The sequence below is a fragment of the Homalodisca vitripennis genome, chromosome 7 (genome assembly GCF_021130785.1).
Source record: "Homalodisca vitripennis isolate AUS2020 chromosome 7, UT_GWSS_2.1, whole genome shotgun sequence".
Taxonomy (NCBI): domain Eukaryota; kingdom Metazoa; phylum Arthropoda; class Insecta; order Hemiptera; family Cicadellidae; genus Homalodisca; species Homalodisca vitripennis.
Genome location: NC_060213.1, coordinates 19,341,389 through 19,363,972, shown reverse-complemented (window position 1 = coordinate 19,363,972; position 22,584 = coordinate 19,341,389). Strand labels below are relative to the sequence as shown.

Genomic DNA, 22,584 nt, shown 5'->3' with positions numbered 1-22,584 from the left:
CATTCTTAAGGTACATTACATCCTAAAATGGCGTTCCAACTTTAGTTTGAAGGCTTGAAGAGTTACAATAACTTACAGACAATCAAGGAGGCTGTTGTACAAGACCAAAATAAAACAAACTACTCCTTCCGGAGTCCCGTGTAGGCCTAAGCCAGGGAAAGTTTAACTTCCATGTCATTCTACTATACAATGTTAGACAGCAAGGTTTCGCTTAAAATGTATTGACAATTTCAAGTCGAGAGCTTATTTCATTACTCAAATAATGAGACAATGACAGACAACACAACAGAAAAGGAAAATGCACCATTATCGAACTGTGCCTTATCTATATACTGTATATCCTTTTTAACTCTTTAGTTTTGTAAATATAATACGATTTATTATAATTTACGTAACTTAAAGTGAGTGCTTATTTTAAGTTTTTAATCACACAAAAACTGTGTTAACATAGCAAATATACAAAAAGGAAGTTTAAATTACTTATGAAGTAAAATTTTAACTTTATGACGTTAAATTATATCCTAGTGTGACTATTAAAATCAGCAATTCGTATTGTAATTTTAAATACGTTTCAAATAACCATAATAAGTTTGTTTGTATAGCGTTTAAATAAATGATTTGTAATTGTCAATAAATTTAGTTATAACAATAGTTTATAAACTGTTTTGTAGGAAAATACCATGATTTACAATGTTACCAATACAGAAATAATGGTGGTACGCCTTCTACTTATCAAAGTTGGGCTATTCGATAAATCGGTATTAGGTACTTTGTACTCAGTACTTCAGAGTAACGTTATCAAAAATAGCGAGAACAGGTATGTATTGGTTAGCCCTTCTGCAAACAACATGTATTAATCGTTATTAGCTGCAACCAACATTCAAGTGACAACGATTGAATAGCAGCTCCAAAAATGTAGAAAGCGGAATTTAAAACACATTTACCCGCGGAACCATCCTTTAAACTTTCTTTGTATGTTTAAAATTTAACTATAACGTTTTTAGCATTTGTAATAAACTATACAATTTTATTATAGCCATCTTTAAATCAAGCTACTATAAACTTTTATTTTTAATTTAATTTTAAAACATTATTTATTTCTAGGCAAGAAAGTACACCATTAGCACTACCTCTGAAAAGTAATGTAAACTAACTCAGTCTATAACCTGGTGGACAAGAGCAGAACTAGTTTACTGTTCCCCTGGTGGCCAACAGTTAAACTACCACAATGGCAATTAAAGCCTAATTTGGTAAATTATACATGGTGAAATATGTTATAGTTGTATTTAGCATAATAAAATAAAATTCTTTAATTATTGCCATCTTTCTTTCTAACATATTTTCAGATTGAATGCTAGCCGTGTACAATTAATCTAAACTCAAAAGTAACGAGAACAGGTTATTAGCTGCAATTCAACATTAAGATATAACTTACAGAATTGCAGCATTCAAAGAATATTAACTCCTACACGTCTAGTCAGCCTTCGTTTGCTGTCTGTGGTTTATAAAGGAACTACAGGTAAACCTGCAAGTGGGAATGAAAAAAAACGATTGATTCTTATTCTATGTTTTTACTTTTAGTGTAAAAAAACAGAACATTTCATAGTAAATACTAATGTATTGTTACAAAATCATTTACTTTAAACTAACATGGTTTTGTCATTTTAATTTCAATTCTAATAATTAATTACTACAAGGAAAAGAAACTACAACATCCACGCTACCTATTAATTTCAGTGCCAACTATCTCAGCCTGTAACCTGGTGGACAAACGCTGAACTAGTTTTACAATTATTCCCCTGGTGGCCAACAGTTTAACTACCACTATTGTTAATTATGGCCTGGTTTGGCAATAAATATATATTGGAATTCTGTACTGTCAAATTCAAGTGTTGTTTTATTTTTATCTTTCTCACGAACGTAAATTCATATTAAATGTGTAAAGTGTATAATTGATCTACAATTTGTCAAAATGCAATGTTTTATTGAAGAGGTACTATTCGGTTAGTTGTCTTCAATAAATAATTTTATATTTGTATTTTGTAATAGTCCTATTCTATACTTAGCACTTGCTTAATAAATTTAACGTGAAACGTGAAAACCAAGATGATAGTGCTTGAATACAGGCTGCAGAAAATGCGGGGACTTTTAACATTTATGTTTCACAATTAAGTAGTGTAGTTTTGAGTGAAATACAATACAAATTAATTATATATTAAGACATTGTGACAGAAATATTACATTCATCGGTAAAACAATCACTCTTTTAATCGTAATAAAAACTAATCATTGGTTTATATATTTCTTACCAAGGACAATCAATTCCAAAATTCAGCTATCAGGGCCCGGCCCAGTTATATTATTTATGACAACTCACCCCTTATATGTTTGTTCTGCATTTATATATTCTGGTGACAACAAATAGACTACGTCGTACAGCGTTAATTAGTGCACAAAGTGAAGTAGACTATGTCAGTGACTATCTGTGGTACGAAACGTCATGGACCTTGACGTATGTTGTGTTTGATATAACATATTGAGTTGTATAGTTTTTCCATTTCATTAAAACAGAGGAGTGTTGTTTTTATTTATCACTTTTGAGTGTTACATAATTTTATTGTTTGTAATTTTGGACTGTTTATTTACCCATCTATGAAAAAATTAAAACTTTGATTTTAATAAGAAAAGTAAGTTCGTACTATTTTCCTTCCCCATTTAAAATACAGGACAAAGTATTGTGATGGTAAAATTTAGTTCTAAGTTATCAGTCGAAACATTTGGGACCACCTGATTCAAAAAGGGCTTTTGACAACCACGTTTGTACTTGCGTGCATGCATGTCTGTGTTTGACAAAGCCGCATTTTTAGAGACCATGTATTATAAGGATATAAACAAAAAGCAAAGTACATGAGAATAGAAGTATATAGTTATAGAATTAAAATACATACTTCACACATTATACTAGTAAACAAACACATGTCATCATAAATACATGATGTTCTCATTGGTAAAAACATCAGACATACGATTATGCCATTGTGAATAGCAAAAATTATGTTATATCATTTTTAAATAGACTATTTTGTTAAAATTCCATTTTAGAATAGTTAAATGATATTAAGCTGCTGGGTCAGTATTATTTTTAATTTTAAATAGTGGATTGTACAATATATTCTAGAACCTCAGTGCAAATTGTTTTGAATAGCGAGATACAAAAGAATTGTATTGTATTGATAAATCATATTTTTAAATGCACTTTACAATTATGTCATTTATGAATTATTGTTGTAACATAAGTGGGTGGGTTTAAACTGCCCCTGACAACAGAAATTTAATTGTTTAGATTTTGGGAAGTTGCCATATCCAGTAAAATTACATTTCGAACCTACAAAATCATACAACGTTTAATAGTTTATCCTACAAATTTTATAAATAATTTATTGTTTGACGGAAATGCAAGTGTTTCTCAAATTAAGTATTTTTAGGAAATGATTGGGGATAAGGTATCAGTTTTACATTTTGTTTCATTTGTTAATATTTTATTATGAAAATTAACACTCTCAATATTTTTTATTTACGTATTAAATTACTCTCCCAATTATAAAAATTCCAAGAATGAAGTACCATCAAATGTTTCATCCACTATACAAATGTGGTCAAATAAGCCGTAGAATGTACTGCTAAACTAATATATTGAAGATAGCTTATGCGTTTTATGGCCAATATATCATCACATAAACTATTCTCTAATAAATGCTCAGCCAAATCACATTGAGTGACATGCATTATCCCTGAACTCAGTGTTGCCAATATAGAAATGAAACGTCATTTTCAACGTCAAATCAATACGCTAGTTAGTTTTCCATATTTTATATGTACTGACATTGTGACATATAGATAGAAATACACAAATAAATTTTTATCAAATAATAGGCCTCGCTAACACTGAGAAAATAATATAAATAAATATATTATACATACCTGTCGTTAAGAAATTATAGTAATCAATGAAATATATACAATAATCAATATACACGTAAGAATACCTGTAATTACAGAAAGTTTTAATCCCATATTTGTTCTATATTACTGAGAATTCTTGAAATAAATAAATTACAAGATTAAGGTTTATTTAGTATTTATAGTCCAGACATTTATAAATTGTATTTTAATTCACTTCAGAGCTCTTAAACGATCTTTAAAATATAAATAATTTTAAATATAATTGTGATATTCCTCATTATGTCATAATCTACCTTAATATAAAATCTTTAAAGCAGCAGGAGAAAACCAATAACAACTATATTTGGTTCCAACTAACATGTAGAAACTACGGACAATATCAAAACAACACAATTGTATAAGTAAAGTAAGATTAGCACCGGTATGAAACTCCCATATTAGGCCTATTCTGTCGTCACGCACTGTAAATGTAAGGTATTAGTTGCCGTTGCTGCCACCAGGTGACTGATGAAACTAGTTCATGCTGTATCCGCTAGGTAGCGCTGTTGTCGTAACTTGTTTTGTTAGCACACGTATGTAAAAATAAAATACACGAAATATATTTATATTAAAAAAAACGTTTTGAAATAATGTTTTTAATAGTATGTATTATTTATTAACATAAAAATACATATAACACATGGTAACTGAAACGTTTTGTTGTTAAATCTCGATAATGGAAGAAATACAACGTAAATTCATATACGGACAGACCAGAAGGTTAACTTTTGTTGAAATCTAAGGTTCTTCACAATTATATTGTTTGGAAGCTTTTCACCACTCATTCTGACCCGAGTGCGGACTGAGAGCTACAAGTTAGTTTATGGTTATAGAATCGTTATTTTGTGTTATATGTATTGAAAGGTAATAATAGCAAATATTATTTTATTTTACTAAATAGTATTAGTAGACCTATATTTACTAGATCTGTATCTAGATCCAGGGATTTGGAGTTTTTAAAGAGTCAAATTCAAGAATATAATCAATGAATACCGATAGTTCAATGCTGATTGCTGGAACTAATATTGTGGAAGGCTTGAGTCTGGTTTCGGAAATCAATTACAATCTCAAATCACTATATCATTCTGTTAACTATAACTTTTTACAAATACACTAATGTTAGTATTATTTATTTTCCTAGCCTCGTTACTTTTATTATTACAACGAATGTAATATAGTAATTCGACACCGGAAAACGGCAGGCTGAGGGCTTCGCCACTAAACCCCATTATGGAGTTGGCCCCTCAATTGGACCGTGTTAAGAATTTGTACTAATACCAGTGAAGATAGTAAAGGTTCAGTTTAGTTGCGATGTGCATGCCGATTAGTATCTTGTAATGTTATTTATGAACTAAAATTTGATTCTAAAAGCTGTGATTATCATATTTCACGTTTGAAGGCTAAAATATATATTTTCAGATTTGTTTACGTAAAGAACAATTCAATACATTTAAATTGGATGTACCCACTGTTAAAAACACATAAACTTATTAACTTCGTGTACAATTTGGACGAATTAAACATTTCTGTTATTATGTAGTAACCTTACAACATTACCTAAAACCTAAAAATGTTTAAGTTTTCGTAGTCATGTAAATGTTGCTTTTTGTACAAAATACAGAATTATTCCGGCCTATGTAATTCCTCTCAGTTGCAGGGCTTTGTGGCAAGTTACACCATTGGTTCAATCATTGTCTCAGTTTAACCTCATTGTACTTTAGGTTATAAAATACTGTACAACATTCTCGTCCCAGATTACGTATGTTGCACATTGTCTTTATCCGCTGATTTAACCATATAACTGTAATTTATTGACACCTCCCAAACATTTCTGTGGTAATAATCATTATTTAAATTAATATGTGGGTGTAACAAATGGGGTTTGCACAGTTTGTTTATTGATCTCCTATCTAACGGTCTAACAATCGTTATAAAATTAATTACAACTTTCTATTTTGAATATTTCCTTCTGGTTCAATCAATAGTAGCTCCTCAGAATAATTCTGCCACTTGTGTGTCACACAGATAGATTCAACGCACACTTAAAACAACAGTTCTAAGGTGACCGCTGAGGTCTCAGTTATAGATCTCATCTTGTTTGTTAGTTGCCAGGCTCGACTGTGCAGTCAGCTGGTTCTACAGACAACCCACTCCCGGCAGTTCTCTTACAGTAGTTCAGTGTTTGACTCCAAGTTGTATCATGAGCTCCATGTGTCTAAAACACATACAGTGTCATATTAACATGTTGATAAATAGGTAATACTACTAGTAGAGGAAATTCCTTACACTAATGAAGTGGTATATACACAATTTAAACATTAATAATAAGCTTTTATAAGAATAAACTAACCGAAGTTAGCAAAAGCAAACTAAATGTCTTTGTATGCATGAGAGCCCCCAACACAGCACCCTGATCCAAGCTGTGGAGTCAACTTCGATTGTGGATGTTTCCAGCCCAGTGGTGATATTGGGAGACAGCAAGCCTTAACAATAACTTCAGGAACATCTACTGTATATAGACAACAAGTTAGCCCTCCACAGTAAAACCAGGACAGTCTCTTCATATCTAATATTCCATTAAGACATGATAAGTGTTTAGAACATTCAGCTGACAGAGAAAAGAACAGTCAATAACAAGATTTCTGAATTCATGGCCAGGTTAAATAATGTAATTATTATTAAATCAATATTTATCTTCAAACCTCTCAATAATTATCTTCAAAATTTTCTTTTAGTGGAGCCCTATAAAATAGCCTTCGGAGGATGAAGAAGTCAATTGGAAAACTCTTGAGACGCAGAATAAAAAACCTTCTTCAAGATGAACATACAGGTTCTACTAACCTTAAGCGTAATCTGAAATTAATAATAGCAAGCCCACAATAATTAAATCCTCTGATTTTAAAATTGACCATGTACCCAACAACAGTGGTATTCATATTATAGGGACAGGCATGTTTGAGGTGAAAAACAAGCTAAAACGTAACAGTGTCAATGTTTTGCACGTTGTTTACTTGCTGATATACATAATAACAGTTGCTATTTACATGATCCATGACTGCTAGAATTGAGTTATTTTCAGAAAACACCATCTACGACATCAACTATAAAATTTGGTAAATAAGTATCTTTCTCTGCAAACATATGGCCAAGCACTATTTGTTTTGAACTTATATGTTTTCTCCACCTCTACCTAGTAGTTTAATCCTTTCAGCACCCTGAACGCAGAACAAAAAGTCTAAGGATCTCAAATCGCAGATTGACCTTGAGACTGTTTCAACTCCAGTTATGATAACATCAGTTGAACTTTCTTTATAGCAGCCGCAATAAAGGTGTTAACTGAGCATTTATAAGTGAGGAAATTAAACAGGATTATCGTCAACACATATCTATTTTTGATAATGTTTCTCATAATAACTTAATGGAGGTGGTAAATTTGAATCGATTTAATTTCTCTTTTATATCTGGTTTTTTACTTCCCCATTAAACACTGGTAAAATTAATATGATATTTAAAAGCAATGATCCATTCATTGCTCATAAAAATTGCCGACCCATTTCAATTCTACTATCAATATTAAAAATATTTTAAAACATATTTTATATTACATTGTACAAATTCCTAGATAATTACAAAAATACTTTAAATCATCTAGGTTTCAGATAAAATAAATCCATTTTCATAGTAGTTAAATATTTTATTGACTCTACAGTAAGTTTTGTTAGTAAAAAGAAAAGAGAAAACATGACCACGTAGTGCATATACAGTGTTAGCTCCGGGGGAAATTGGGTTTTCATTAGTACATTAGATAACACGAGAATCACCGATGTTCAGCAAATAGTATCAATTACCGTGAGTCTTACTACATTTAAAAACTATCTAAAAATGTACCAAAACCAACTTAGAATAACCCAAGCATTTACTAAAGTGCCAGAGCTGACCTGTTATCACAGTCAGCAAAAATACGTTTCAGTAATTTTTAATAAAATGATAACATGTTTTACCACATTATAAGGATAAAGCCTTTCATGTTTCAATCAAGAAAGTTATAAATATTAATTGGCAATATAATGACCCTATGAGCCAAATACCTTAATGTTATTTATTGTAAATTATATAACGTCATATCTACCATGTGTGCTACACATCATCTACTAAGTACAGGTGCTCCTTTAACACCACACCACCGTGTTGTAGACAAATGCCACGCCACTCCATTTCCAACGAAGCAGAAGTTAAGAAGTTACCAAGCAGGTAAGTGTGGTGGCTGGGTGCGTCGACATAAAAGCTGTAGACTGCACTCTTGGCGTGCTAACCTCAGACAGCAATACTGTCGTCAGTGTCTATTACTACTATAGTATACTGCTATGGTTATTACTTTCTACAAATTGATGCAGGAAATAAATTTATTTGGCCACTTCTACAATAATTATGACCTCTTAATAAAAAGCAATCAGCCAAGCTCACGTAAAAACTGCCAACTTTTTATTTTTACAGATTACAGATTTACAGAAGATTTATTTTTACAGAAGTAGAACCATCAAATAATGTTCAAAAGTGTTACCGAAAGTCCTGCAAAATATCCTTGTGTTGTCTGCACAATTGGTGTCGAGTATTTAGCAATTAGATGGAAAGGATTTATGAAAGGTGGTTCCAAATATTTTTTTTTTTATTTAAATGATTAACAACTTTTAAACATAGCTTACACTTAGGCAATTACACTTACACACTTATGCAGTAGCCTAAGTCTGTACACAGCAAGACAAGCAGCATAATCACAGAAAATAACTGTTTGCCTGACCCAGGTGTTTCAGTTCTAGATGTAGTTGCTGGGCCATCTAACTCCCTCTGCACAGCAAATAACATCTCTTCAGCATACCTGAAAAACAGTCTAATCTCACGAATGAGGAAGAGAAATTACAAATGGCTGCCACCAGAGGTAGAGCACTTTTAGATGAAAACCAATTTTTAAAAGGTCGTATTGCCATTGTGAGCATCAAATTAGCTACCAACGAGGCGGTGATAGAAGAGATGGGGAAAGTAACAAATGATATTAACAATTTCATCAAGAAGTTCTACAATGTCAAAGTAATTTTACTTTACAATGGATTTATTGTTCTTCATGATCCCTCCAAGAAAAGAATTCATGTATGGTCTTGCAACCAATTCATAAAAATTTTCTGCAAGGTTTAAAGGGTGTCTTGATCCCAAGTCCTCTGATAGGTTGCTTAGCATCTTTACTCCTGTGTATAATGGTTTACTCTCAAACAGAGCTGTTCTGTATACTGGCAGTATCAAAGTTCCTGCATGTCTGCTGTTGTGTTCATTAATGTCACTGGAGGATCTTCAGTCACACAGTACAGGATGGTTTCCAGGAAGAAGATGGAAGGAACTGTCGATAAGTCCAGATTTTTTAATATTCCCTGCAGCTCTGCCTTGGACCTAAACCTGTCATAATTCTGAAAATCTTTTTCTGCATTCTCAAGACACAGCACAGTTTGCCTTTGGAGGAGCCACCCCAGACAGAAATTCTAAAGCTTGCGTGATCCTCAAACAGTGTGGGATATGCTACTCTTGTTGCATCTAGAGTACTATTGGACTTAATTCGTTTTAAAGCATACAGAGTTAAACCAAGTCTTAGGCAGAGGCTATCAGTTTGGCAGCTCCAGCACCAAGTATGACACCAAAGTGTTTGATTTTGTCAGCATTGAGAGATTGGGTAAGTCAGACGCTGAAGCCTTTATACTTCCAAATGACACCTGTTCAGTTTGAGAAATATCATTTAGATAACAGACTTTGTGATGAACAGTTCTAATTTTCGGCATTACATTTAACTATTAAAGGAAAATCATACATTTGAATATCTGTTTACCAAATTCATATTTTATTGACACAGTTCTAGGATCTACGGGAACATTTTCTTTGAGCAACTGAAAAAGCATTAACAAAGCACTTAAACTGGAAACAGTTCACACAGCAACAGCTTCTTTTAAAGAAGATAATACACCGAGACAAGAAGACAACATTCAGGACGCTTTCACTTTCTCACTTTGAGAGATTTCCAGAACGCTCGTCTTTCCTTCACCGGATACGTCTTCATGGAGAGGCCACTGTTAGAGATCTCCAGATGTTCCAGCGCATCTGTCTCCACTGGAGTCCAGTCGACTCCTCCCCCAGACGGAACTCTGCGAAACAGAAGTTCTGTTAATGTTAGTGTGCGGAGAAAAGAGGGAAGGTAGGACATATCTAACTGAGGCTAAAGGATAATCATGGTTCTGGATAAAATATACGATCAATACTTACTTAAAATGGATTTCAAATGTAACTTATCCAATGAAGGAGAGTAAGTTACAGTTTTAATAATTATTGTTTTACCTTGTTAGTACAATAAAGTTACAATAGGCACGTATTTATACAGTGAACTTTGAGCAACTTCTTTTGTTCTTTTAGGACAAGAAGCTTATAAATTGCACCTAGTCCTATAAGGACCATTGCGCCACTTACGAAGTGACAGGATATTCAGGATAGGTAAGGTTAGTGTGTAGGGACCGCCTCCTATCGAGATCCATGAGGAAGAATTTAGGGCACTAATCTCAAAGTCATGTCCCCCCCGAGAGAAGGGGAGGCCAGCCCTGAACCAGCTCCTCCAGTCTAAGCAGGTAGGGGGTGGCACACCCTTATGTTGAGGCTAGCAAGAACCTCTGAGGTTAGGGATCGGACCCCACCAACTCCAACAGTCATCTCCCGCAGTAGACTCGACCTATCGTTGCGCCCCAGAATCTCGACATTTGCGGATTTGCGGTTAGTGATATGCCGCTCCTGGACATCCATAAGGTTGCCCAGATTTAAGTGACACATCGGTTTTTGCTGTGCCCAGTGGTTACTTACTTTTGTATAGGCAGAACCATATTTAGTTTCACGCTACCCTTTGGCAGTTCGAGAACTGCTTGATGTCTTGCATCAGAAGCAGTGGCCATAGGTAGAGTCAAAGGTAACTGACTCTAATACAGTCTGAGTTAGAGATATAGAGAATAGACTCAAGCACTGTTTTGAACAGAGTTCTGTTTGTCACTACTATACAACTGTAACATGTTATTTTTTTTAACATACAAAATTAAATTTAAATTTAAAATATTCATTAGTAAAATTGAAAAAATTAGAACAGACAATTTTTTTTAATATTACGAATAACGACTTGAGTTTTAGAATTATCATAAAAGGAGCGAAATAATTATTTTACTGACGATGAGTCAGACGCTATCTGGCAGGTCCGTGCCCGCACGGATATCGCCGCTTCCCCTCCGATCACGGCGAGAGGAGAAGGCTTCCCCCACCCCCGCGATCGCGCGAACCTATATAATGACGGCCGATTGAAGACACAGAGAGACAGCCAGTGACCGCGACACCGCCGACGACCGCTGCTCACCACTACTTCGACCCCTTCCCCCGACCCCGCTCGCTGAACGACTACATCGCGACTCGACGCCCGCCGCCGATATCCAGCACCAAGCACCAGGTAAGGAACAACGACCCTGTTCCTTACTAAAGTGTTTTATCTCCGCCATCAACAATTCTTCCAAATTTTTTTTATGTGAAACCGAATTTAATATTTTATTTATCATTCATGAAAATTAATCGATCTGAAATATATTATTAATGTCTGATGGTTATAGATTTATTTTGATAAGATAATTGTTTGATTTTAAATATACTCTTAATAATTTATTTGATATTTAAGGGTATAATTAAATTTAAATAGAATATATTTGACTTTCTCAATTTACTGAAACTTTAATTACTTTTTCAACTTGAATTACTAAAGTTATTCTTTTCTTCAATTTAACTTATATTTAGAATTCAATTACTCAGATTATTTTTTTTTGTCATTTCGACTAAATTTTAATTACTGTGTTAAAATTTTCCTTTCTAAATTTTTCAGATCTCGCATTTCTTTTCCTGGCGATCGATCTGACACCTCATCCCGAGTTTCCTTTACGAACTTTCCTACCAATTATCTCCTACCCGGAAAAAAATTATAACAGTCGGGACTCGCCTTACCACTGCTTTCTTTCCGGCGATAGTACTGGCATTCTATACCCACGACTTCCTTTTATAAATACTTTCTTCCCACCGACCCCGTCCTCATAAACTAAATCTTATGTTCAATCGATGTAAATTTTTATATTAGGTATAAAGTTTTCTCGACCATCATTCTGTTGTCTGAGTATTATCACATTTCTTGGCGAATCTCTAATCTACTCGGAAATATTTTTCGTTCTTATTGAAGTTCAATCTAATTTTCATTTTATTAATTATTTATATCTTTGTAAGTGATTATCTTTATTTTTCTCCTTTATATATTTTGGGACTCGCAACCCTTTCTTTTTATTTTTGCGAACGTCCTGACACCCTCAACCCGATAACCTCCTTCAAAATATTTATTTAACGATATTTTAGCTTATTTTTCTGGTGAACTGTACAGATAGGGTAAGTGTTGAATTTTCCTTTGATATTCATAGAGCCCTGATATTTATAGTAATTTAGCTTAGTAGCATTATTGCATGGTTCAAATAATTTACCTTATCTTAGCTTCCATATGGTAGGGTAATTCTGCATGGTGTGTTATAAGTGATTACTTTGTTTTTTTTATTTTCCAAAATTATATGCCTGAGAAAGTAAACTTGATATTTTATTTTGGAACTATACACTTGCCTACAGAATAAATACAGCTTAGTATATTTTTATATTATAAATTCATCTAGCTTTTGCATCCCGTAGAAATATTTTTTGTTAATGGTTAGTGCTTGTTTTATGTATATAGTAGTTGCACTGTGATATTGGTGCATGGCTAATCTTTAATTTATAAGATTGTATATTTGCTATTGGTGTTATTTGAATATTGCTTTTGTTTGCCATTGCTATTCATATTTTGCTTTGATTTTGTATTTAGCTTCTACTCACCATCATTATTTAACCGATTAATTATTCCAACCCCGGGCTCAATAATTACTGTATACGACTCCCCGACCAAGTTATCAGTGGAAACTACTCAGCTTACTTGTAATTCCTCACTGACCGACATATTAATAAACAATACAGTTGTTTTCGAAAATCGAACTCGCTTGAACAATAACTTTCCTAGAACAAGAAATTTTTATTTTTCTGAGCAAGATTATTTTTTACTTCTTCAAAATTTTATTGGAGTTACGTGATGAAGTAAGCCCAACGTTATTTTGGAAGTATCAATTTCTTCCGCAGGGCCCTCTGATTCGACTCCTAACAATAAATAATAGTTGTATGAAATTCTCGAACCCTGGACATTTTTAACCCAGCTCGACTGGCTATCTGGCAAGTTGCGAATATTTTCGCTTGCCCCGAAAATAACATCGCAAAGTGGCGCCCGAACAGGGACTCGAAATATACGTTAATTTACGAACTTTACGATTTACTTTACACTTTTTTGTGAATATACTTACGACTAAAAATTGTTAAAGAGTTACAATAACTTTTTCTTAAGAAAATTTTGATACATACAATAATGATGTACTTACTGAACCTCTTTCTCCGCCCTTATCAAATTTTATTCTTTATGTATGTAAATGGAAATGATGGACAAGGGGACGCAAACAAACGAAAACCAACTACAACTACTACGACTTCAACTCGGGTTACGACACCACAGGCTTCTGTTGGTACAGTGCCAAAAATGAGTCCTCCTACAGTTGCAACATCAGTCGCACTGATTACTACCACTACTACTGCTACTATTACCACCACCACTACTACTAGTACTACTGCTACTACAATGGGCCTACCGATCCCTCCTACAACTATTCCCAATCCCCAAATTATGCTTCCTTCCCCTTCGGAGAATGATCCTCGTGTGGGCTGGATTTATAAATTACAAAAGAACGACCTTCAGGAAGAGTTGAGAAAATTTAATCTGAATCCGGATGGTAATGTGGCTGAACTACGAAAGCGACTTGTGACTTTTCTTAGGTCTGGAAATACATCTCCTGAACCTCTTCCACTAAGAACAGAATTATTGTCATACGAACAAAACCTCGCGACTAATGTAGTGTCCTCAGTATTAGGACCGATTAGTGCCTCTCATGTTGATGGTCATATACAACATGAGGAAGTTAGCATTCGAGAAATGTTAAACCTCCCTCCTACAGCTAGTTTTAGACTAGTACAGGAACGATTAGCCCTTTTAATGCACGAAAAATCTGTAAATGCCATAGCCCCAACAAACACACAAGACATAACAACACCTCACCCGTTGAGAATGCCGACAGCAAGATCCCTCACAGGTGATGAGCCTTGTGACCCGAATTTTGGATTGGACAGTAACGCTAACATGGCAAGCAGGCCTACATCTGAATTTAGACAACCGGATATCTCTCATATCTGCAATCAAGTTCGGAAATGGAATTTGAGATTCGATGGGGATGGAGACCCAGTCTCTTTCATTGAGCGTCTCAATGAACTTGCCGAATCTTATGAAATACCTCCCGATCGGCTACTAAAAGCACTACCGGAACTTTTTAAGGGAAACGCTCTTTTCTGGTACCGAAATAATAAGTCATTTTGGACAAACTATGACGACTTTACAATCAGCTTCGAAGAGCAGTATCTTCCTCCAGATTACCGACGTAACTTGGATGAGGAAATAACTCGAAGAACTCAGGGCGAGAGTGAGCCAATGCGAAAATTTATTGTAGCCCTTACGACTCTAATTCGACGACATGGTGGCTTCTCTGTAAACCAAACACTAAACCGATTATATTCAAACATGAAACCTGAATACAAATTGACGATCAGAAGGGAAAGTTTTCACTCGATTAGTGAATTAATTCATCTTGCCGAAGGTTATGAAAGTTATTTGCGAGAGAAGAATAGTTACCGACCTCCTCCAAATCCGGCTCAATCCATGGTACCTGAGACAGCATACGACACAAAACGTAGAGTTTTTAAGTCATACCCAGTACAGATGATAGATAAGCCAGAACTGTATCACGATAAACCCAAATCTTTTACCAATAAACGAAGGTTCGAGCCCTCTACAACTGTCCCGACTAACACTACTCAGCCAAGGCATCATACTACAGATACAACGACTACCATTCCTACTTGTTGGAATTGCGAAACTAAAGGGCATAAATACCACCAGTGTCCTCTCCCTAAAACCATTCACTGTTTTAATTGTAAAAAAAATAGGAATCCGAACCGTCCAGTGCCCTTGCAGGCAGGGAAACATTTCCGGAGCCCGGAGCGTCAGAGGTGTCCCGGGACTCTGAGGCAACAAATCACCTCAATCGAATGGCCCAAATGGCTCAACCAAATAAAAGAATTTAACAAAAGCAGCTGTGCAGAAGTTAAATCGAACGATCCTAGACCATTTGTATCCGTTAAGATTCAAGAAACTACCTTTTGTGCACTGCTTGATACGGGATCGATGGTGACTATTATAGGGGAAAGAGTAGCTCATCATCTATTACAGTTAGGCGTTAGGCCTAAGAACGTAAATGTTAATGTTAATATGGCCGATAGCACAAATAGCCAGATATCTCAGGCCTTCGAATTTAACTGCGAAATAGCCGATATTACAACTAAGGTACGTGCCCTGTTTCTACCAGGCTTAACTACGCCGATGATTTTGGGTATGGACGTCATAACGCCTTTAAAACTTATCGATATCACTTCTCATGAAAGTACTGCAGAAACAGTGACTAGATGCGATAATTCAAAGACTATTCATACTGATGCCGTTATGACACTAACAGAAGTAGAAAGTAAAAAACTGAAAGAATTCCTTGATTATCAGTTGAATTTGTTCGATGGTTTTATTGGTCGCACGACATTAGTGGAACATAAAATTCGCCTTAAAACTGATACACCCATTAAACAGAGGTATTATTATCGCAACCCGGCAATGCAGGCGATCATTGACAAAGAAGTTGACAAGATGCTGGAGTCAGGCATCATTGAACCATCATCTAGTCCTTGGAGCTCTCCACTAGTGCTGGTTAAGAAATCGAATGGAAAAGTAAGGTGTTGCATCGACTTAAGGCGAGTTAATGCGGTCAGTGAGAAGGATGCATATCCCCTTCCACAAATAAGTGCGATACTCGACAAACTGAGAAATGCTTGCTATATATCCACGATCGACCTAAAGGATGGCTATTGGCAGGTACCTCTCGAAGTTAACAGTAGACCAATTACGGCTTTCACCGTTCCCGGCAGAGGGTTATTCCAATTCAAGGTCATGCCATTTGGCTTACACTCTGCTCCGGCTACCTTTCAGAGATTGCTAGACCAAGTGATAGGACCTGAGTTTGAGCCCTACGCTTTTGCCTATTTAGACGATTTGGTGCTGATATCCCGAACTTTCGAAGAACATTTAAAACTTCTCAAAGAAGTGTTTGAACGCCTTAGAAATGCAGGATTATTACCAAATATGGAAAAATGTAACTTTTGTAAAAAGGAGTTGAAATACCTTGGCCACGTAATAAACGAGAGAGGAATCCAGACGGATCCAGAAAAGGTTAAATCAATTGTGGATTTTCCAGCACCTAAAACTGTAAAACAAGTACGGAGTTTCTTGGGACTTGCGTCTTGGTACAGACGATTTATCGAAAACTTTGCAAACATATCTAAGCCATTGACGAAACTCTTAAGAAAGGGGAATAGATGGGAATGGACGGATTCTCAAGAACGAGCATTCAATTCCCTTAAAGCAAAACTTTCTACCGCACCGGTCTTAGCCTGCCCTGACTTCAAGGAAACTTTTGTGGTCCACGTGGATGCCTCCAATGAAGGTTTAGGGGCTTCGCTTACCCAAACTATTGGCAAGCGGGAGAAGGTTATTGCATATGCGAGTCGACTTTTACACGAGAATGAAAAGAAATTTTCCGTAACCGAGAAAGAATGCCTAGCTCTGGTATGGGCCGTTCAAAAATTTCGTCCGTACCTCGAAGGGTACAAGTTTATTGCGATAACTGACCATCAAGCTTTAAAGTGGTTGATGAGTTTGGAGAAACCATCTGGAAGACTTGCTCGCTGGATGCTGGAACTACAGCAACATGACTTCGAAGTCCAATACCGCAAGGGAGTCCTGAACCGAGTAGCAGACGCACTCTCCCGGTATCCGATCGACACGTCAAGCTGTGATCCTGTAGTCGGTTCAACCGTTGGTTGTAGCACCGCCAACGACAGTTCGAATAACTCTCGGAGGCAACTATCGCTCAAAACCAAGGAACCAAGGCTAGAAACAGCTTCAGGCGAACTTATGCCCGATTGGCACTCGAAAATGCTTCGGAAGGTATCTGCAAGTCCGAATAAATATGCAGATTACACCATTCGAGGAAATAAACTATACCGAAAAATCGATAAATCATCTACCGACCCAAAAACAAATTGGAAACTTTGCGTACCAGATTCTCTAAAATCCGATGTACTGAGAGAAAATCATGACAGCACAACAGCTGGCCATTTAGGTGTAAACAAAACGATCCAGAAAATCAGTGCCAGATACTTTTGGCCTGGATGGAGAAACGATATTCGAAAATATGTAAAAAATTGCGACACTTGCCAGAGATACAAGGTGGAACAATGTAAACCGGTGGGGAAAATGCATTTCAGACGCCCCCAAGGACCTTGGTTCACAGTAACCAGCGATCTGATGGGACCTTTACCTCGATCTCGTAAAGGAAACAGATTTATCCTGGTGTTCCAAGATACCTTTACCAAATGGGTAGAAATTGTAGCATTACCATCAGCAACTGCTAAGAAGGTGGCAGAAAAGTTCGAAGACCTTATATTGATGCGATATGGTGCTCCAGAAGTAGTACTGACAGATAACGGAACGCAGTACCTCTCGAAAATCTTCCAAAAACTTACAAGTGATTGGGGAATAATTCACAAAACAACCGCACCTTATAGTCCGCAGAGTAATCCAACAGAGCGAACGAACCGCGTATTAAAAACTATGATTTCTCAGTTCGTGCGAAATGATCATCGTAGTTGGGATCAACATTTAAATGAATTTAGATTTGCGTTGAATACATGTTGTAGCGAGTCAACAAAATTTACCCCGGCCATGCTCAATTTTGGCAGAGAACTTAAAACTCCAAACTGTATCTACGGTCAGGTATTAGAGAATGCCACTCAAGGTGCTGTTAAACCTAGAGAAATCGATATACATGAAACTCGAATGAACTTCATGCTAAAATTAAGGGAAAAATGTAAGCTAAACATGGAAAAAGCACACACTCGCCAAGCTCATTACTATAATCTCAGAAGAAGAGATAACAGTTTTGTAATAGGCCAACAAGTTTTGAGGCGCAGCCATACACTTTCCTCAGCGGCTGAGAATATAGCAGGAAAATTGGCACCAAAGTTTGAAGGACCATACATCCTTTATAGAAAAATAGGATGGAATATATTCGAACTTCGAGATCTCCAAGGAAAAGACGTAGGCCGAGCCCATACGAAGGATCTGAAGGCATACTCTTCCTTGGAGGCACACTAGATTCCTGTTGCCCTGTTGTGTGCCCATAATTTCCTTTCTACTAACCTATATTATTGTATGATTTCTTGGTTGCCCGATGTGTTTTTTTTTGGCGCCAAGAGTTGCTTTAGTAGACTAGTATTCCTACAACAAATCACCTTTCTATCCCAAATTCTTCCTTGTAAGACTGCCACTCTCCTGTACCCGGCGTGTCTAATATCCTTCCCTTAGAGATTTTATATTTTCGAGTTCGATTTTTGTTTATTTTTCTTAGTAAAGCGAGATCTGATTTTGTTTTCTAGCCATTACATGTATTGTGAAAGACTGTGCCCGTAATATATTTTAGTGTAAATTTTAGTTTTGTTAAATAATTTTTTTTTGGTTATGCAGATTGCAATTTGTTTTTAGTTATATTTTCTTACCAGAATATGTTATCATTTTATTTTATTTGTTGATTAAAACATTAATTTCGTACGAAAAGAGTCTTTAGTTTGTTTCATTTCATTTCAGAAACTTTCAAAACGGATACAAGAGGAGATTAAACTACGGTAATTTTTTTTGTTTATCTATATACAAATACCACATTTAACTTTTTTTCTTCTTTTTTTGTTTCCCGAAGTACAGATGGGGTGTAACATGTTATTTTTTTTAACATACAAAATTAAATTTAAATTTAAAATATTCATTAGTAAAATTGAAAAAATTAGAACAGACAATTTTTTTTAATATTACGAATAACGACTTGAGTTTTAGAATTATCATAAAAGGAGCGAAATAATTATTTTACTGACGATGAGTCAGACGCTATCTGGCAGGTCCGTGCCCGCACGGATATCGCCGCTTCCCCTCCGATCACGGCGAGAGGAGAAGGCTTCCCCCACCCCCGCGATCGCGCGAACCTATATAATGACGGCCGATTGAAGACACAGAGAGACAGCCAGTGACCGCGACACCGCCGACGACCGCTGCTCACCACTACTTCGACCCCTTCCCCCGACCCCGCTCGCTGAACGACTACATCGCGACTCGACGCCCGCCGCCGATATCCAGCACCAAGCACCAGGTAAGGAACAACGACCCTGTTCCTTACTAAAGTGTTTTATCTCCGCCATCAACAATTCTTCCAAATTTTTTTTATGTGAAACCGAATTTAATATTTTATTTATCATTCATGAAAATTAATCGATCTGAAATATATTATTAATGTCTGATGGTTATAGATTTATTTTGATAAGATAATTGTTTGATTTTAAATATACTCTTAATAATTTATTTGATATTTAAGGGTATAATTAAATTTAAATAGAATATATTTGACTTTCTCAATTTACTGAAACTTTAATTACTTTTTCAACTTGAATTACTAAAGTTATTCTTTTCTTCAATTTAACTTATATTTAGAATTCAATTACTCAGATTATTTTTTTTTGTCATTTCGACTAAATTTTAATTACTGTGTTAAAATTTTCCTTTCTAAATTTTTCAGATCTCGCATTTCTTTTCCTGGCGATCGATCTGACACCTCATCCCGAGTTTCCTTTACGAACTTTCCTACCAATTATCTCCTACCCGGAAAAAAAATTATAACAGTCGGGACTCGCCTTACCACTGCTTTCTTTCCGGCGATAGTACTGGCATTCTATACCCACGACTTCCTTTTATAAATACTTTCTTCCCACCGACCCCGTCCTCATAAACTAAATCTTATGTTCAATCGATGTAAATTTTTATATTAGGTATAAAGTTTTCTCGACCATCATTCTGTTGTCTGAGTATTATCACATTTCTTGGCGAATCTCTAATCTACTCGGAAATATTTTTCGTTCTTATTGAAGTTCAATCTAATTTTCATTTTATTAATTATTTATATCTTTGTAAGTGATTATCTTTATTTTTCTCCTTTATATATTTTGGGACTCGCAACCCTTTCTTTTTATTTTTGCGAACGTCCTGACACCCTCAACCCGATAACCTCCTTCAAAATATTTATTTAACGATATTTTAGCTTATTTTTCTGGTGAACTGTACAGATAGGGTAAGTGTTGAATTTTCCTTTGATATTCATAGAGCCCTGATATTTATAGTAATTTAGCTTAGTAGCATTATTGCATGGTTCAAATAATTTACCTTATCTTAGCTTCCATATGGTAGGGTAATTCTGCATGGTGTGTTATAAGTGATTACTTTGTTTTTTTTATTTTCCAAAATTATATGCCTGAGAAAGTAAACTTGATATTTTATTTTGGAACTATACACTTGCCTACAGAATAAATACAGCTTAGTATATTTTTATATTATAAATTCATCTAGCTTTTGCATCCCGTAGAAATATTTTTTGTTAATGGTTAGTGCTTGTTTTATGTATATAGTAGTTGCACTGTGATATTGGTGCATGGCTAATCTTTAATTTATAAGATTGTATATTTGCTATTGGTGTTATTTGAATATTGCTTTTGTTTGCCATTGCTATTCATATTTTGCTTTGATTTTGTATTTAGCTTCTACTCACCATCATTATTTAACCGATTAATTATTCCAACCCCGGGCTCAATAATTACTGTATACGACTCCCCGACCAAGTTATCAGTGGAAACTACTCAGCTTACTTGTAATTCCTCACTGACCGACATATTAATAAACAATACAGTTGTTTTCGAAAATCGAACTCGCTTGAACAATAACTTTCCTAGAACAAGAAATTTTTATTTTTCTGAGCAAGATTATTTTTTACTTCTTCAAAATTTTATTGGAGTTACGTGATGAAGTAAGCCCAACGTTATTTTGGAAGTATCAATTTCTTCCGCAGGGCCCTCTGATTCGACTCCTAACAATAAATAATAGTTGTATGAAATTCTCGAACCCTGGACATTTTTAACCCAGCTCGACTGGCTATCTGGCAAGTTGCGAATATTTTCGCTTGCCCCGAAAATAACATCGCACAACTCGGAGAACAAAAGGAGACCAGCCAGTTGCAAAATCAAATTTTCAGTGTTCTAAATTACGAATATAACAACTACACTTCTTGCACTTACGAAGTTTTTGCAAAATTGGTCCACATTTCAATCATCTTGAGAGAAAGTTTGTAATCTGCGCTGTTTGGGTCCTTAGCATAGTTTCCTTCCATTGGGAACAGATTTGTTAACTCGTCCAAGTGACAGGCACCTGAAAATATGCGGCAAGATTAGAATCAGTTGTCATATGTTCTGACTTCTGCTACTACAATAAATTCAAGTGCAATACAACAAGGAATGGTTCCATCTATAGATTGTTGTGTTTTTATAACTTTAGATGTTGAAATCTGGATTTATGACAAGAGGAAAAAGACGTATCGCTCACTCTAAACTGAGACAGAGTGCAAGATAGAGAAATCATGAAGGACTGAAAGTGAGCCGGTTCAATACCTATATCTCCCCGGCTCATGTGTGTTTTATATAGTGTATGTGTGTGTGGTTTATTGGCTGCAGAGGCCACTGACCATTTGAAGGCGTTTGGCTTTTCCGGTAGAGTGGCAAAGACTCCGAGCCGTGGTGTACAAGTTAGGAGTAGCTCCAGTTTTATATTTTTGTTTAACTAAGTGTTTTATTTAGTTTTGCTGAGCTGTTCTCATTCTGACATGTGCGGCTAAGTTTACGGCCCCTCACTGATGAGGTCCAGGAGATGAATTGATTTTCTGCTGTCATCTCTCCATCATGCGTGGTCGCAGAGAACCTTCGATTTTGCGCTCTGCTGAAGGACGGCCACCATGATGGACATTTCTACTAGTCAACATCTGTGATACCCTGCTCATATTCTTTATTTATTTGTTATTGTTATTGTTGCCATTTATATAGTTTATATTTTGTTATTTAATTTTAAGTTAGCTTTAGATATTATTTAGTTATTTCTTGGATTTCATTAGGAGCCCGCCCTTAGCCGAAGGATACCGGGTGGAATTGGCATTTCTTGTTTCAAATTATGGCGTTTCTAATTTTTGTATGCAGGTGCACCTGATAAGGATTGTTTGAGGAATATACTACTGCAGGCACTTTTTATTTTTTTTTTATTTTTTTTATTTATAGTATCTATACTTATAT

At 35.4% G+C, this 22,584-nt stretch overlaps 1 protein-coding gene across 1 annotated transcript in view; it reads right to left on the bottom strand.

The window, feature by feature from the left end:
* Positions 1-5,887: 5,887 nt before the first annotated feature.
* LOC124366971 (esterase E4-like) overlaps positions 5,888-22,584 on the bottom strand; it is a 30,944-nt gene continuing 14,247 nt past the window's right edge. The window contains exons 9-11 of the mRNA XM_046823608.1: positions 21,544-21,673; positions 10,049-10,184; positions 5,888-6,217 (exon numbers count right to left, since the gene is read on the bottom strand). Coding sequence (XP_046679564.1) covers positions 6,104-6,217; positions 10,049-10,184; positions 21,544-21,673 — 380 coding nt within the window. The 3' untranslated portion in view covers positions 5,888-6,103. The remainder of the gene's footprint in view (positions 6,218-10,048; positions 10,185-21,543; positions 21,674-22,584) is intronic.